Source organism: Lethenteron reissneri, chromosome 13 (assembly GCF_015708825.2).
Source record: "Lethenteron reissneri isolate LAM-NWPU_2019-01 chromosome 13, ASM1570882v1, whole genome shotgun sequence".
In the NCBI taxonomy this organism is placed as follows: domain Eukaryota; kingdom Metazoa; phylum Chordata; class Hyperoartia; order Petromyzontiformes; family Petromyzontidae; genus Lethenteron; species Lethenteron reissneri.
Window position 1 is genome coordinate 3706648 of NC_083791.1, and position 18712 is coordinate 3725359.

Genomic DNA, 18712 nt, shown 5'->3' on the forward strand with positions numbered 1-18712 from the left:
CTCGGTGAAAGCATATACACACCGTGTCGGTTATCAGGGCTTGGTTGACCATACTTCACCATACTGGTCAATGGGGGTTTGCGAAAGGGAAGAAACACAGTAACGATCACGTGATAAAATTTCTGACTGACATGAAGCATGTAAAGAGGTGAAAGAATGACAAATTTATGTAAAATTGCAATTCAACAAATGCGAGACAAAAACCATGAATTTAAAGTTCATCCTCGTCACCTATCAAACTGTCCTAGAGGACAAAAATACCTGGCCTGGTGGGACTGGCTCACACATGCAACTCACAATAAATCCATCACCTCTTTAGGGTAAATAAATTAAGCACTACTACATGGAGAGTTGAAAGCGAGTGGGCTACCTTGTAAAGAGACTGGCACTCACTACAGGAATGTGGAATTTCCATTGAGCAAAGGAACACTTTAACATGTAGTCTCGCTATAGTACAAAGCAGGGTGTTAAAACGGATACTGTGGCTATTGCTACGGCTGGCTTTGGCGGTGTATAAACAGCTACCAGCAGAGAGCTGATTTTTATCAGGATCTACAGAGGGTGCTCTCTGGTTCATCGGATGGGGCCCTTTGAAAGGGCATTGGAAAAGATCCCAGCAGCGCCTTGCCCCGTAGCTGAACCCAGCTGAGTATTACGTCCAGAGCTGCGATAACTGGAAGATGTAAGCGTGCAGTGAAAGCACATTGCTACGTAATCACGTGCATTATTAAATAAATGGCCAAACTCTGCAACTGTAATAAAACATCACATGAAATAATCATTGAGCTGACAATATACATATCGATATATGATAATAGCCCATTGTGCACTGTTGCAGAGCATTGTGGGTAATAAGTGTATATTGGTCTGGAAAGTTTACAGGCACAGAGACTACATAATATTAAATTTGTATGTGGAGAGGTGAACAGAGTTCTGTTTATTTTGTTCATGTAAGGGTTAACTTTGATTTTATATTGAGGGCGAATTTTAGCCTCAAGTCAAGTTGTCTTCTGTCTCAACGTCCGTAACGTCGTCATGTTCGGTGGCCCTGAGCACACATTGGAAATTCCACATTCCCACGCACAGTACCAGTCTATCCACAGGAGCATTGTTTTAGACTTCCGACAAAGTTCCATTGCAGACACGATGATGGGCTGCGTCAACCTTCGACAACGATTTGAACTCACAACCTTCAAACTCAGAGTTGAGTAGGCTGCTCGGGAGGGGGCCACCTGGCCAGATCATTTGAGTGGCGACGAAATCCTTTTCCGAAATGAGCGACAGACCCAAACAAAAATGAATTAACTCGGAAAAGAGCAGACGTATAAATCAAAACGGTGGGGAGGGTTTTTTTCCACCAACTTTTGTTTTGCTTGGTTTTATCATTAAGCTGCTTTACCCCACACCCACCACACCTCCCGAAGCACCCGCTCAAGAAATTCCATTTCGATGATGAATCAATTCTACCATCCATTATTGTCTGTGGAAACAAAACTCTGGCATTCGTCCAAGGAATACTACATTTACAACAACTTTAACTGGACCTTTCTTTACTTGTAAAACATTTCTAAAATAATTCTGTTTTTAATAACAACAACTTTAAAAAAAGTAGAGAGGGAGGGAAAAAATGCCCATAAAACATACAGGTGAACCAGGATACGGAACTTTCAGGACCAAATAAGTAATGTTTAACATTGTTTAACAAAATACACACAGGACTGTGTATAACCAACACTGAACTGAACTCTATTCGGTGATGGGCATCGGTGCACGAGCACAAATAACAAAACAACTCAACGCATGTATCAAAAATACGGTTGCCTTAAAGGAAAAGTTTATAACCTAGGTGACGTTTCAGGCAGTAGAACATAAATTGAGGGACCAGAGAAATAGTGGATAATAAGGGTTGTAAACTGCGCTTTACTCGATGTAGCCTGATGAGAATAATATTATAAACATGTTTCCAGAGGGAACAGTTTAAAATAGGCATAGGAATACTTTAGTAAACTATTAGTCGATGAACAGTTGCCTATTCAGTGTGGTGTGTGCCGATACACATCAGCAGATATCTTGATGGATGTGACAAGATACACATTTCAACACTCGGTGTGCAAAAATAAACGAAACACGGCCATGCCCAACGTGTGTTTATGGCATTGTAGTCCACCGTAACACAACACGACATGTGGTGATTAGGGCCTATGTCCGAGGGGGTGTTTGTTATATTAGTGTATTATTATAATAAAAAAAAAATATTTTCCAATTTCGGCACTCATATTCGGAGGAATAATCGAAGATGGTAGCTTTCTTGAGCATAATATGCAATCTACTGCGTGACAGTCTTAATTGGCTTCATTCACGATATCTTGCCATTATTTCCATCAGCCATCTCACTGTGTCGAGGAAGATGTTGTTGCCTTTAAGCCGAGCCGCTTTGTGCACCTCCGATTAGCACGGTTGGCTATGTACGGTGCGAAAGAAGTTCAACATACATGCATTCAGCCAATAGGCTGACGGACTTAAATATATATTTGTATTCGTAGTATACGGGGAGACACAAATTGAAGTTCTGCTTCTATTTTTGTTTACGAAGTTGTGCAGCTGCCTTTAATTTAAGTGCAAAAAGTTTGCAGATGTGATGGCCCGCTTGTTTGATATTGCCCACACAATTAAAGGGGCAGGAACCGGGGTCTCAAACTGGTTAGCCTGGAACTCGAAAATGTGCATTTGGGCCTGATGCATGTGCACACGTGTGCACGTGTACTTCTGGAAACACGCCTGATGATGCCGGTTGTAGATCACCATCAAAAACTCGCACTCAACTCGAAATGCTGTGGTTTTGCTCTGCAACACACCGGCGTGCTGAAGTAGCAACTAATTGGCACGTTCTGTTCACGCAACAAACCTTTCAGATTGGCTGTGACGGGTGGCGGTGGGTGTGTACGACACATTCACGCGACCTAACCCAGGAACACGTTATCGTGCATGCATGCGCGCGTGTGTGCAATGTACGAGTGCAGACAATCTATAAACAGACACACAGACAAGGAGCTCGTTACTAATCTAAGATAAGCCAAGAATGCTAAGAGCCACAGGGTTCAGTGCCGCAGGTGGAGAACAATGCTTCCATCCACAGACTAGACACCAACGCCACGCTCGCTGCAGGACAGAAAATATGGGGGCAAGTTTTTGAACGAGATGGAATGAAATTCCATGGAATTGTGACAGAGACCATTTTTCTCCTTGGTGCATGCCGTCTTTCCACAGGCCATGTTAAGATTACGTATGGTTTACCGCACCGAGGCTGCTATGCCGTGGCCCTGGATAGAGTTGAAACTTATTGTTTACACAACTTTGTGATACTCTGCGAGTTAGGCTTAGCATTGTGGCTACGGCTAGGAATAGCATTTGAGTTAGACTGAAGACAAAATTGGGATTATGGCTCAGGTTATGGATAGGGTTTAACTGAGGGTTATTCTAGGACTCGAGGTTTGAACTACCCTATGGATACCACATGTGGCTTGGGCTATGGTTTTAGCTGGGGCTAGATGGAGCCAAGTGAAATGTGACAACAGGTATGGGCACGCTTTGCCACTGCAAATGCGTGCTCACAAATTCCCCATTGTGCCTTATTTTCATTTTCCCTCATGTTCATCGGTGTTTTACACGAAAATACGTACTTTCGCTTTTAACGCTTTATCGCATTACTTTTTCTGATGTTCTGGGTCAGTGGCCGGTGTATTTTTAGTTTTTCCTAGCTCTGTGGCAAGCATTGAAGTAAAATTATTATTTTACTTTAAACATTTTTTTAATGTTACCAAGTAAGGCCCACCGAGCTATATAGCTACTTCCAGAAGCGACCTGGCCACAAATAATAGCTTAAAGAAGTTGCTTATCACGTGGAGAATTACAGCAGCTGAATACTGTTTCTAAATGTGGAGGGAAGAAACGGAGGACTCGGAGAAAATTCGACAAGACCACAAGGAGAACATGCAAACTCCGAATATACAGGCATTGTCAGGGTCGGAATCGAACCCATGGCCTCTTGTATACCAGGCGAGGTGGTTAACATATTACCATCTTGCTCAACGCCAGTCCTCGTGGCTCTCAACACTCCACCTTTTCACGTTCACCAAGCTTCAATATTCAAATACAAATCAGGCCATTCCATGTCCCACTCGCCCAATGATTGTCAACAAGCCTCGCGTAGAGAGTGACGGTTCAAATAAAGATTGAGGTGTCGTGCATGCACGCGACAATCAGGCCTGAGAGGGGTGTAAACACCTACTTGATACTGGAACACAGAAGACTTGTGAATATGAAGAAGCATTGTGAGGGCAGCAGTTTGGGTAACTCTTACCAAAAAAACGAATAATGGCAGCGAGAACACAGGCCCATCCTCTTCCATCGCTCTCCTCTGTAACATTGTATAACTGGTTTTGTCCGTTAAAAGTGGTTCAGAATTCACGAATCTGTCCTTGGTACAATTTTTTTCCCGTCAAAAAAGCTCCACGTCTTTGTAAGCAGAGCCAGCCATCCGCTCTTCAACGCGGGCATGGTCGCAGCGTGCGTCGCTCGCCGGTTCGCAGCGCCACTCCGGCCGCCGCATGCTCGCATGCCAGCGCGGCGCAGACGAGGGTAGGGTTTCATGCTCGGTGCTGGCACCTGCACGCCTTAACGCTCGGGTGCAAGTACACTTAGGCGCGGTCGTGAACATGCACGCATCTTGGCCGCAGCTCTCATAGTAATAATAATCGCTTGCATTTACCCAGCAAAGCCGCGCAGAGTTCGAAGACTCTTTTTCAGGAGGGTCTTGCATTGGGATATTTGGCCAATACCAATTACATGGTAATGCCTTTAACAATGGGTGGAAACTGGAAAGCCAGGAAGATACTCATGCAGGACAGGGCGAAAAGGTAGAAACTCCACACAAGGAAGGCACCCGAGTCGCAAATCGAACCCAGGTTCTTCTCGCTGTGAAGTGCAAGTTTAACCACTGCGCCATCTTGCCGCCAAGTAGAATAGGGAGCCGCAGGGAACGGCGCTCAGGACTTAGCTGCTCACAGGGGTTGGTGGGTCACTTGGACACGGCGCATGAGTGGTAGCGCGTATGCGCATGTTTTTGGTCTGTGCCAGCAGACTGGCTGGCTGACAATATCATGACCCTACGCATGCCAATGCGAATTTTTTTTAATTTAAGTTCAACACGTAGTCTTTTGCGACCAATATTATATATAATAAAGGTGTTTTTTTGGGTTTGTGGTGTAAACAAAACGTATCAATTAGTTACTACTTCAGCACACCCGTGTTGGAGAGTAAACCCACAACATTTTAATTTGAGTACGACGTTTTGCTGGTGATTACAATCAGCTTCATTGGGGAATTTGCACAATTCAATTCTGACAAAATCGCCCAATGAAACTTGTTCTTCATTTTAGTAAATAAATTATTCTTGAAACAAATTCAAGCCATCTATCCAGTTGCTTCTCAGTGGGTTGCCTTTAGATATTTAAAAACTCAGTTCACTGCAAATGGAATCAAAGAATAAACAAACTTGACCATTTGCAACTTAATAATATGTCCGAAAATGATCTCTCATCATCGTTTGTTGTAAAGTTACACATTATAGTACTGTAATGTGAACCGACCTGCGTCGTATGGATGGTGTGTGAAATCACCAGTAAGGCATGGTCACTGCATATTACACGTGGATATATCAGCTGGTAAAGCCAACATTGGCACACTAGGGAACGGTGTAGCCAGTACTATTCCCGACCAACATTTATTTTCTCGGTGCTGTTATTTGGCCACGGAAAACCAGTTGTGGGACTCCTTTAAAACCGATTCAACCTGCGGTGCCAGGAAGGGGCTGGCCATGTGCAGATACCAATGGCCACAAACGCTTAGGGCAGTGCTTCTCACCCTATTTACTATGGCGCACCCTCCCCCACCCCCCCCCCAATTAAGACTGCCTCTCCTTGGGCACCCTCTTCGTCGAGCCACGAAAAAACAACGGAGAGATCACATGCCCACCTCGAGTCAACGTGGTATCAGTCATGCGTTGGTTTCATGTTGTGTATCAGTCTGTTTTACGTTCAACGCTGCGTATTCGCGTGTTTTGACGCCGCAATGTGTCGCTGATGTTCCCCACGCACGCTAAAAATGTATCCTGCACGGTCTCCATGCCACAGCCTGGGATCCGCTGACCTAGGTGGTAATGCGATGCACTAACCTCTTTGCCCTCACTCCCCATATACTGTGTACAGTACCTAACACACAAAGAGATGCACACACGTGTGTTTTTTTTTTGATGAATGGAATGAGAAATACAAAACCTACTCCCACTTGGGTAAAAATTATTCAAGGTGATTTTTTTTCTTCCACCCCTTTTCACCAGTACAACTGCAGGATATTAGCGCCTTGGTGGGCTACCACCAACCTGAACCAAACTCCCGTCAAGCCACGCTGCCCAGACATTCACATGCACAGCCGAAACCCCCCCCTGCGAGACCCCTAGCCCACCCCCACAAAGCCGCCAATGCTACCCCACAAACCCTCATACACCCCAGGTAGCGCATATTAGAGGCCGGACAAGCGTGGAGAGAAAAATGCCACGCAGGTCAAGAGTCACAGCTGGAACCGGTAAAGTTTGTCCAACACTTGTTCAAGGCTGTTTGAACTTAAAAAAAAGTAACCATAGGACTAAAAAAAAAATTACCGCGCACACACAAACGTCTTTCTATGAGTCCCCGTCACAATCTAAGGTGAATCTACTGTAAAGCTGTCGCAAGCCAGTGGCCCATAGCCTGAACATCGAGCGCTTTTTTCACGACAAAAAATAAATTCCTTCGCGTTTTCGACGGGGGTAATCATGAGCTACTTTCCGCCACAGGAAACGCAGCGTCGACGGGAGACCGAGAGACCGTTCAAATGTTGAAAACGCTCCCTCGGAGAGCTTTTTTTCTTCCCCCCAAGCTTAATTTTTGTGCCGCCAATTTTTTTTTTGCTTGCACCGGTCCACAATTTTTTGACTCCCTGCTGCAAAATTTTTATAGGCTGTAAAAACTACAATCCTAGAAAGTATCTCGGACCATTGCTAAGAGCATACGCTTAGGGATGAAAACATTAAGCGGAGGAAAAATATTGCACGAGTAAATGTTACCGTTGGGAGGAATTAAAATCTCTGGCACCTCTAACTGCACAGAGGATGAAGCCGTTCCTGAAATTGAGAAATAAAACACTTCCTTAGAAACATGTTGTATGATTGGCTTGCAATTGTGATTGGTATAACACAAGTTTCTAATGGCGTTCAATTTACCTGTGACAATACAACTGCTTATTAAAACAAGGACACGTGTTTTTTTTTATTTTGAAGTAAGAAGACCAGTATTAAATATTTGCCAAGGTTATTCATTTAACTGAACACGAATGATTCAAGTTAGTCAACATTATTTACGTTTCTAAAGGCGAGAATGATGGTACATTCCTGCCGGAAAGCGTTTGGGAAGTAGAGTCGGTGGTTCACACATAGCGAGCGCTCATATGCGACATTTACTGACGCATCAGTCTTTCATCTGAGAGCGAATGAACGATTACTTGCTGTAACATGAAAGTTAAGTTATTGTAAATTCAAGTACATTGCTTACTTGTCATTAAATTAACTACTGCAGTATGTTTTTCCCTTATTTAGCAATACCTAAAGATAGGGCTCAGCATATTTATCATTAATTTAACTTGCCTTGGCATAGCCTGTCGCCAAGGCCTAACATTTATAAACACGGGTATACTGCATGAGTGACTTGCGACAAACCGCTATTTACAAAGTGTACATGAGCGGCGTCTACTTTTGAGCAAGGCAGGCCCGCCCATTAAAGCAAATCCACAAACAGTTGTGTGGTGTCATTGTGGGACGGTTGACAGATAAGCTGTGATCCTCTCGAAACTTGAAGGCGATCTGGAAGGATATTTCGTCACGGCTTGGCAAGGACTGCTATTGCAGACACGTCTACAATTGCTAAAAATCAATTAGACCATATTTTACTCTAAATTAAACCTAGAAAAGTGACTTAACGCTCCGATAATAGTAACGAATGTCACGTAACAAAAAAAGAACATTGCTTAGTATCTTAAAATAAAATAATTCTAATTATTACACGCCGCAACAACAAAAAATATTTACTGCCCTCACAAGCAGCTGACATTATAAATGCAGCTACCTCATTTAACCAATGACCAAATATATCCTAGAAACAGTTCCACGTTTTAAATAGCAGTCCCCATTACTGATTAAGGAAAGATTCTGTATTCAACTCAAGGCTAATGGATAACATTCAGTACCATGAGCACACCAATGACCTAAGCATTAAGAGCCTGGAACACCATGTGCTATAAAGGAGCCCATTAAATTCCTTATAAGCGAAGGCTGCAGGCATTAGTATAATGTGGGCGCCCTCCCAGCCTGGCCTTGACGATAGTGATCGCAGCACCCATTAGAGTTCAGAAAGGCATCACGGCGCACGATCATTGGCCACCGCATGCAATGTCTGGAGAGTGCAGGCTGGTATGAGAGCGAGCGGGCGATACATCATGCAAGGGTGACGCACTGTGGTCAAGCAACATGTTCGGGAAAGGCCACTGTTGCATGGCCGCAGTTAACGAGGAGACCGTCCATCAAGCACACGGTTCGGAGTTAAAATCTCCACTTGGGATTCGGCTAGGCCTCTCATCGGCTCCAGGGTGAATCAAATGGGAAGTCAACAGTGCTCCTAACTATAGAGAAACGAACTGGTCCCGCCATGAGACTATGTAATTTCCACCACTGGCTCACAGCCACCATCAGCAGGGCTTCATTCCTCGTTCGTTATTTTTCCAGAACACTTATAGCCTGGCTTAGAGGCGCTATTGCTGGGAGTCAAATATATTAATATCCATGAGTGCTATGTTATTGTACCCTATATTTATATAATCCTATGTAAAGGTTTATAGGAATACAGGGTACAAAGAGGATAAAGCGAGGAAATTTGGATGTGGCATGCCAATACATTTCACAATAAAATATTCTTGACTCTTCCAGCTGAAATTAAGTACTGAATAGATCTGTAATAATGAGTCAACGTAGGGGAGGCTCTTGCCAGGTTCCGGTGACATTTTATGCTGATGTGCATGGCCAAGATTCTGAGGATTGTAGTGTACTGCAATAGCCATGGCATCAGTGACTCCCCACACTAAATACACACACACACATGAGCAGCATATTAAAAGCATATGCGTTAGAAGAAAAAACATGTATCCCAAATGAAGCACATTCATCACAGTTTCAAAGGCTAACTCTACGCATTGTACTTTTAATAAATTACCCAACAGAATGCACAAGGTAATCCACATTAATAATTAATACGTAATGTACGAACCTTGACCTCGCAACGGGCTGCATGATTTATCAGATGTTAGGCTCACATCTCAAACAAGAGAGAATGCCTAAACATGGTAAACATTTGCTGAACGCAAAAAATACATGTGTAGGTAGAAGCTGCAGTAAAACGGTCAGTTAGGCGGCACTTTGTCCAGCGCCTCCCAACTCCGTTCCAGTCAGGAGTTTGACTCAACCCGTCACATATTCAGGGCCAATACAACGAGAGCCTCCTCATGGAGAGGCAACAGCTGTGTTCAAAAGGAAAGACTGACACCGTCATGAGAACGTGGAGTTTACGCATTGGCTCCCCGCCGAATGTCAGACGAATTCCACCACCATTGCTCGTCGGACACTCCTCCGACTCGACTCGTGGTGGAGTGAAGCATTTCCTCTTCTCTGGGATATAAAACAAAAAGTGCCATTGCTCGCCTAAACGAGAATGAGAAAGCTTATTGTTTTGATGTCGCTTTTCCCCCCCCAAGGACTTCCTTTTGAAGAGAACAAAGATAGTGCATAAACTTCCGTTATGTGCGGTCTAAAGTAGCTCCACGACAGTGCATTAAATCGCCATCGACAGAAGAAAAAGCGCCTTGAAAGATGCCCGCTGTCAAACCCGTCCGGAATTTACGCTAACCCTGACGCAAACTGTCTTTGAACAGGTCTCATGAGGCAGGGAGCTTAACAGGGTTCATCTGCATATAGGTGAAAGAAAGGCTCGTCAACTTTAACACCCGTCAAAATTGTTTGTACGCGTTGAGCGAATGTGCACGATGCTCCAATGTAGACGGTTCGTAACTTACAGAAACTTGCGTTAACATTTGTCTAGAACGGCGTGGGCACAATGCAGGGATTTGATGCTCCGTTCAAAATTGTGCATTATTTAAGTGACATGGAACTATACGGTGGAAATTGTGGCCGATTTAAGTGACGCGAAACTACATGTGGTGGGTGTACAGCGATTAATCGTTTGCAAGAAACGTGCAAAAGCAATGCAGTTTAATTCCCAATTGGCAAATGTGCCACACAGCAGATTATGTCACCCGTTTCATGTTAGCGGCAGTTTATTCATCTGCAACTTTATGCACAGATGAAGCCCAATTGCCAATGCAAACGTGAATGCTCATTCACGTTTTAGGGAAGACCTAGGGTGACTAAATGTCTAAATGAATATAGACACATTTATTTAGCGTGTATCATATACGGCTTGATACAGGCTCTAGTGAAAATTGTTATAATGCCGTGTAATACATTAATTGTCGATGGTGTGTGTGTTTTTCTTAAGCAATGAACTGTCCATTCATTAAGGGGAAGAAGTACAGAGGAGAGCAATGCCAGACACTGCGAGGTAAAACAAAAAGCAAGATTACAGATTCTGCGAGTCTGTACACCGATGGCAAACGCATGTCACGCTCCAGCACAGTATCATGGGCATAAGGTTGTGTTATATACAAAGTAAATAGTGACTTGTGTATGCAGTAAATGCATATTTCAGCTGGGTTATCACTTGTATTGTTCAAATCGTTTCCTCTGATATCAACGCCTTGCCGGGTGGAGCGGTGGCACGGTGGTTAGCACACTCCTTGAGAAGTGCGAACCCAGTTGGAGGTGAGCGAATTTCTCGGCAACCGCCCCGCATTGACGAGCGTGGTGAAGTATGGTCAAACAAACCCCACTGCCAGAAACGGCATATGGGAGGGCCTTCATCCAGCAGTGGATTGACAATGGAAAGTGAATTAAATTATTATAAAGAGGTCTGAGTCTTTCATACATCTCACAATGCCTTTAATTTAAAGTTGGCTTACGAAGTGACTTATGTCGTTTAGTTACCATAGACTATGCTATTTATCTATGGCTATACGCAATATTTGTTTGTAAATACTGTAGTCAATAACAACTGCACAGCATATGCAGAGCATCCCACGTCTCTATCGCAGGAGACCGTGTCATCAGCCATGGCCAATCCACTGCTGGACAAATACCTCCCCAAATCCGCCAACACCACCAGCTCCCACTATCCCTGCGATGCATTAATCCGTCGAGGCACAAGGAGCCGATTCCATCGCTCCATCTCCTCGGTGGACATCCTGTCGGACGCGTTCCAATTCCCTGGCTTCACACTCCGTTATTACTCTTGACCATCGGACTAATGTTCTTACCCAAAGCACCGTTCACTTTCCGCGCCTTTGCAATGTCCATTTGAATGTTTCGTCCCCCTGCTCTGCTTTGCAAAGTGTGCTCTCATTCATCTGCTCTAAATTATCATTCCTTTGATTCACGTGAATATGCTGCCAGACACGTATTGCATCGCGAGCAATTACCAGTCGCTGGTAATCTCTGCGGCAGACTGCAAGCCCTGGCAATGCATGAGTCTCGCAAAAAAACACACGCCGGGTGTTCTAACAGTTGCTTTGCATTATAGCCATCGGCTGAGGGCACTTTTCTCAATTTTAGTTCGGCGTAAAGGTGCAGTCCTGCCACTGCTTGCTCACGCCGTTGCTTGCAGAGGGGTCTCCAACTTGAGAAGATATCAGACCTCCTCTTCCACGCTAGCCACAGTGGCCAGTGGCATATCCTTCTTTAAGGGTTCAAAGTGAGATTGGAAACTATGTGAAATATCACTTTAAAGGCTATTTATGCAACCCACCACAGGCGTTTTGGAAGAGTTGTGAGTACCCACACTTTACCCCACCACACGCAACCTAAATGTGGTTGCATCCATTGATTCCGCATGCCAGAGTTGCATAGAGGCCACATGATCTAAGAAACGTGGCCATCATTGCAAGTGCCGTACCGGGAAATAGAATCGAACAGAACCGACGACCTCTGGATTGCAAGTTCGGTGTTCTAACCATGTGGAACAACCATGGCAGAATCATCCCTCCTCTTTAGTGAATGTACACTGCTAACCACTGCTGCTCCTGCCACGTTCCAATGTAAGAATATTCGGGTCTGTCTGGCAAACGTTTCGTCGACTTAAGCATCATCTCGCACACGTCTGGGCAAACGGCGTGTGTGTGTGTTTAGGCTCGCGTAAATATTCTTCCGTGGACTACTACTGGAAACGCACCCTTGGGTTCCCTGCCGAGCAGCGCATTAAATAAAGTCCAAATAAACACAAATGAGCGTTGTAAATAAACACTCCCCCACCGCTCCACTCTCACTCGGCTCCTCCAGAGTGCGCGCGGTCCCTTTAAGAGCCGCGCATCGCACAGACGTCGTGACAATGGGGGGGGGGGGGGGGTGCAAGTGGCATTGTGCACACAACAGACAAAGGTCCACCGTGTAGCCTGCGCACACTTTTTTGGGGGGGGGCAAGTGCTGTCAAGCGAGGCACCTCGAGAAGGGCCCAAATAGCGGGGTTTGTGTGGCCAGCGCGCAAACCCAGCCACTTTTGTCTTTCCACGCGAGGGAGTTTTTACACATCGTGCTAGGCACTGTTTTACGGCTGAGTCGACCTAGGGGGAGACCCAGAAACCGGCACCGATTCAGGCGGTCACTCACTGGCGCTAGAGCCGTGGCCGGGAGTGGAACTAGTGGCGGCCAAGTACGTCGCGCAAGCCGCGCTAATCACTGCGCCACCGCTCCCCACACAACATTTGTACACACACACAACTAAAAAAAACAACACCGGACGTCTAATGGAGTTAAGTTAAATTATTTTGATACAAAGTTAGCTTTGGAAACAAACAAACAAACGCGCGCTTTGACTAGTATCGGCCAATTCCGCATACTTACGCAGCTTATCTGTGTTCCGATGTTTAGCAGATAAACATATTTACGTAATTCACGCGGCAGAGAGTATATTAAAGGTGCTCTCTCTTGTTTTCTTAGCAATGCCTCTGGTCAGTAGTTGGGAACGCGCTGCTGTTTAAATCTCATTCGTAGTGACTGACCACTGTGCTTATAGCCATGCACTGATTATGTGTGCGAGGCTATTGCACTGTGGAGTGTAAAAACAAAGTCCACTTTACAAAAAAATGAATACTGAGGATGATGACGAAAGCTCAACAACATCGACACCAAACACAATTAGCATAACGCAAGCGAAACGGGGAAGCAACGCGTGTGCAAAGAACTCCCCAAGTATGACACCAAATAACATATTCTTGGGTCTTTCAGTAAAGTAAGTAAAATAACAAAACAACAACAAAAAACTACGACGTTTCGATCGCAACACAAGAAAAAGGGGGGTAAACCACCCCTCTTAGTTATTTTCTTTCAACCCATCTCCGTGACTTTACCGAAAGACCCAAAGAATATGAATTCCTACGGTCACGAAAGCTTTCAGTCAAGATGTAACCACACTAACAGCCACCAAGAACGCAGGTAGTCACTAGTGATGGAGATGCCACCGATACGAACTTTCGCAGATAAGAGACGAGCCCCCGAGTGAGTGAGTGATTGGCTGGGTGAGCGTGCCTCCAGCTGAAACCAAATTACGCAAAAGGGCACCCAACTCGCGTTCCAACAACGCAACAGATTGTGTGCAGAGAATACACATCAACGAGCCAGCCGTGGAAATTCCACATTCCGGTGGCGGGACGGGGCAACAGGCGATCCTCTCGATAGAACGACCACTGTTCAGGAACCCTCCGACAAAGCTGCATTGTGCACACGCACACGCGTCAATGCAGCACGACCGGCTACGATGCAACAACAATGATCACGAACCGCACGGCACCCAAGCAAGCAAGCAGCAGCAGCAGCTGAGCCTCCATCGATGAGAGTTGGGATGCTGCCGTGCAACCCGAACGGTGGTCGCTCCGGAGTTGCTCAATTCACCTTTGCGAGGAGCAGGCTCCACGTGCATCTGCGTGAGACTCCATTCCTCCTCCTCCTCTCGCTCCTTGCCCGGCACAGCCGAGCCGAGCTGTTTCCCCTCTCCCCTCCCCTTCCCTTCTGCCTCCCTCCCCGTCTCTCCCTCTCTCTGTTGTGTCTGTCGTCCACTTCCACCTCTCGTCTGAACAGTCTTGCCCTCGCTGTCGTCTTGGACAGCTGTGCCTGTGTCCTCCGTCCGCGTCGGCTAGAACAGTCCGGCGAGACGACTTCGCGTGTAAACACACAACACTCGCCCGCTCCACTCCGTGCCTCTGCAGTTGTTTCTTTTCTATAGTCAGTCCGGCCGCCCCCTTATCCTCTCGCCCTCCCTCCCCTCCCCTCTCCCTTCTGTTCTCCAACCCTCTTCCTTCCTCCCCCCCTTCCCCCTTCCTGCCTGACTGCCCTCCGTGTGCCTCTCTCTCTCGCTCTCTCTCTCTTCTCGTTTCTTACAGCACACGGCTGGCGAGCGTCACAACAGCAAAGCCCCCCACGCTTTTACATCGCTCCACTGCAGCGGCAGCAGCCAGCAGCACTAAGGCCTCGACACCAACAGCGGCAAAAGCCGGAGCTGTTCACGCTCGAGTGAGCGAATGATGTGACTCATGTGAGGGCTTCCCTGAGATCGTGCCATTGGCCCGGCTGCGAAATGTAGGGGTGCCTGTGCGTTGTGGGTGTGTGTGTGAGTGAGTGCTTTCCTCCCTGTGCTGCATGCGCCATACCCCACATAAGCAGTGTAACGCAACGCGTACAACTTTAATCTTCACTTAAAGCTTTCGTGACTGCAGGAATTCATATTCTGTGGGTCTTTCGGTAAAGTCACGAAGATAGGTTCAAAGAAAATAATAATAATAAAAACTACGATGTTTCGATCACAACACACGCGGTCGTGGTCTGGAGGAAAGTGATCGAAACGTCGTAGTTTTTTTTTGTTATTTTCTTTGAACCATCTTCGTGACTTTACCGAAAGACCCAAAGAATACGTACAACTTGGGTGCATATACGGCGTTGTATGCACGTGTCTATACTACCTACACACCGATCTCAAACCTATATTGTTTTGGGAAGTGCCACACACACGCGTGTGTGTTTTGTTAATCTGTTTACATTTTTTACGTGATATTTTATGAATGCAGCCTTTTAGATATATGGCTTCTCATATACACTTCATGTTCAGTGGTGGATACACTACACAGTACACACAACGTCGCATACTCGGACATGACGGTCTACATAGCTGAGATTCGTCTTCCTTGTGTTTTGGATAATCTGTGCCCCGTCAAGGGAATATGGAATGTTAACCGATACTTCAGGATTTCCCCAATGCACATTCGATCGGAGATACACCTTGGTTTAACCATCGGATTGCTAATTCCGTATGTTAAATACATTAGCTGGTTTCTGCTTGTGGTTGTTGGCACATCGATGTTAACTCCCATGCACTGCTGTGATATAGTTTCCCTATGGAAAGATCAACCCGTGTCATAGGAATGTGTAGCTCCCATCACTGGCCAAGGCAACAGAGATAATGAATCACAATATGCAAGTTGGAACTGGGACATTCGTTTACGTTGCTGTCTGTATAAAGCAATGGATACGTATAAACATGTTAATTGCAGATCATACAAGTATTGTATGCATGCAGGGAAATTTTTATACAGTCTATATTTCCCCAATGTGTATCTTCCTTGTGGCCCTGAGTGAGTGGTGGAAATTCCACAGTTCTATGGCGGGGGGCCAGTTTATTCAGAGGATTGGCCCGTGAGTTTTTGTGTTGTTCCTGGCATAAAGTTTCAAATTGTACGAACTGTATCTCATCATTATGCCATATACCAAATTACTCTACGAGTATGCGAAAATGCAGTCAACGTGAATCCACTGAATTCCGTTTATGAACACATCCTCTGTATGGTACGGTATCAAACATTACACGTACAAATAAATGTCAAGTTAAACACACAAACGCTCGGCCCAAATAAAGATCTGATACCAAACACTGCCAAGTCAAACATGACACAATTGCACATTGTACTGCATATGAACACCCCCATAGTCACTGCGTATATAAAAAAAACAAGTCTTGTGGCGTCAGCGATTCCACCCCCCACCCCTACTCGAAGCCGTCGAGTGGTGGCGTCCTGGCAGCTATGCGGAGTGGGTCATCCCGCTGTGACTCCTTTCATTTCTCTCTTGACAGGGAGCAGCCAGTGCCCTAATGGCTCTTGACAACGGCGGCGCTAAGACTCTCTACCAGCGGAGCTGCGGCGACTAATGAACAGTAGACTGTGCAGAGAGGGGTCGCCAAAATAAACCAGTGTCCCCTGGCCCCACGGGATCAAACACAGAGCGCACTGAGCACACAGCTTGCAAAAGAATATTCACGTGGCAACATTTTCCACACCAGCCCCCCCAGCCCCCCAGCGCCTCTCCCCGCCGACTCCCTGGATGCTCATCACAGCAGCAGCACTTTCTGCGTCTGTTGCTGGGTTTCCAATTAGCGTTTCTCTCTCTCTTTTGGCTGGTATATGCAATGCCCATTCAGGACAAAACGGTTTGAGAAAAAATGTTTGGTAAATGTGAAAAGTGTGACGGTGAAGACAACTACTGCTCGTCTAAAAGACCTCCGCTAGAGGGAGGTCGAGGGAGCCCCTATCGAATGAATGGCTGCACTTTGTGCCGTTGGCTCTGTTGAGGGCGCATTGCAAATGTTATTTGTACGTGTTATAACATTTTTGTTTGGCAAAGGCACAGCCCTGAAATGACTTGCTCACACCACTGCTGGCAGAACAGTCTCCACGAGAAGGCAGTTCGGGAGCCCCTCTCTGGAGGACATTTGACCGACTCGTCCATCCTGGCCAGACATTTGGAAGTGGAGTGGAGTGCCCACATTTTACCCCACTACTCTCGACCTGATGATCGACTGTCTGTGGTGTGCAAATATATACATAGTTATCTGGCTGGGTGTAAAATCGAATGAGGTTGATACAAATGTACAATTCAATTAACAAACAGAACATGTCCTTTAAAAAACGTTTATTTTGGATGCAATGGATAATGAAAAAATAGTTTGTGTTGAGATCCCCACACAGTGGTACTTATTTTATCTGCCAGAGAGGGATAATTGATTGAGTCGTCCCCCTAACCGGGAATTGGAACTCTCGCAAAGTTACGATTGTGAGCTGCTCAATCGGGCTATATATAGCCACCTGGCCAAATCTATTACTTTTAAGCATTAAATATGTTTGATTTTCAATGCAGAATAAATGTTAAGTTTCACCTTTCCAACTCGCAAGAGCCTTTACCCATGACAAAAGTAATTGAGGTAAAATGAAGAGTACATGTGTTTTAGATTTTTGGAATGTAATATCAAACTCAAATGTATTTTCAGGTCTGATTATATCCTAATGTTGCTAATCCTATTACAGAATGCAATGATATCAGACCACAAAGTAGCTTTTAAGGGTTATTCCCAGAAAGTACGTAATGATGTAATATGCCGCAGTAGTGCCATATTGCTGTGCGTGTGTGTGGTTTGCAATGTCTGCATGCTACAGTATGTGGTTGTATGTGTTTTATTTGTATGTGTCCGTATGTATGTATGTTGCAGGCCTGCATGTTGTATGTGTGTTAGGTGTGTAGATGATCGTGTTTGTCTAGAATGTGTACACGTTTTTAAATCAGGAAAATCACCAAGCTGCCAACAACAAACAGCACTATTAAAATTGCAATAGACACGCGTTGATGTGTGACTTGAAATGAGCCAGGTTATAAAAACAGAAGTAATATACAACTTGGTGGAAGGGACGATTATTTTATTTTTCTGGAGACCGGGAGATCCATGATGGATGTTCGGTCGCTGTGTTGATTATATTCGTCGTGATGTCTCCCTTTAACAACGGAGTGGGCCGCATGGAGGCTGCTCGACAGGTGGAGGGATATACAAAGCGTGGGGAGCCGTGGGCCTGCAGAGTGTGGACGAGACGAAACGGTGAGTCTGAGAGGCCTCAACGTGTTGTGTGAATAGTTTGTTTGCGAGTTACCTCCGCGTGCAGCACCGGACGGGGTGTTTGTGATGCTTACCGCTAATACTGTGGTTTGTGTGTTTTATCTCGTGTAAATGCACTGTGTGTGTGTGTTGTTGTGTGCGCATCTGCGGCTGTATTTGTGCACGCTGTGTTGTTTTAAACGTTTGTCATTGGGAAGTAATGAACACATTTGTTGCACGTTGCAATAACACACACAGCCTCCGCAACGCTGTTTATTTGGAATAAGGTAATAATTAAGCCTTAGTTTCGAAGGAAAGTTAATGTGTTGATGTATCCATGTTCACGAGTTTATACTCGTGATATACAACTACTTGACATTTTAAATAAATGTTATTGAATAGTTGGTTATTCAGTATTTATTTTGAAAGTTATTAGACCATCAGTGTAACTTTTATAAGAATAATGATTGTTAAAATGGCTTTCATCAGAAGCCTGTGTA

The 18712-nt window shown here is 45.3% G+C and overlaps 1 protein-coding gene across 2 annotated transcripts in view; it reads right to left on the reverse strand.

Moving 5' to 3' along the window:
- The window catches only part of LOC133342012 (cell adhesion molecule-related/down-regulated by oncogenes-like), an 83339-nt gene that overhangs the window by 54351 nt on the left and 10276 nt on the right, over positions 1 to 18712 (reverse strand). The window contains exon 1 of one of the 2 annotated variants that reach the window (XM_061550877.1): positions 14195 to 14284. The exons of the other annotated variant lie outside the window; for it this stretch is intronic. Within the exon in view, the coding sequence (XP_061406861.1) occupies positions 14195 to 14222 (28 nt within the window). The 5' untranslated portion in view covers positions 14223 to 14284. Of the gene's footprint in view, positions 1 to 14194; positions 14285 to 18712 lie in introns of those variants that run through there. 2 annotated transcript variants of the gene reach the window in all.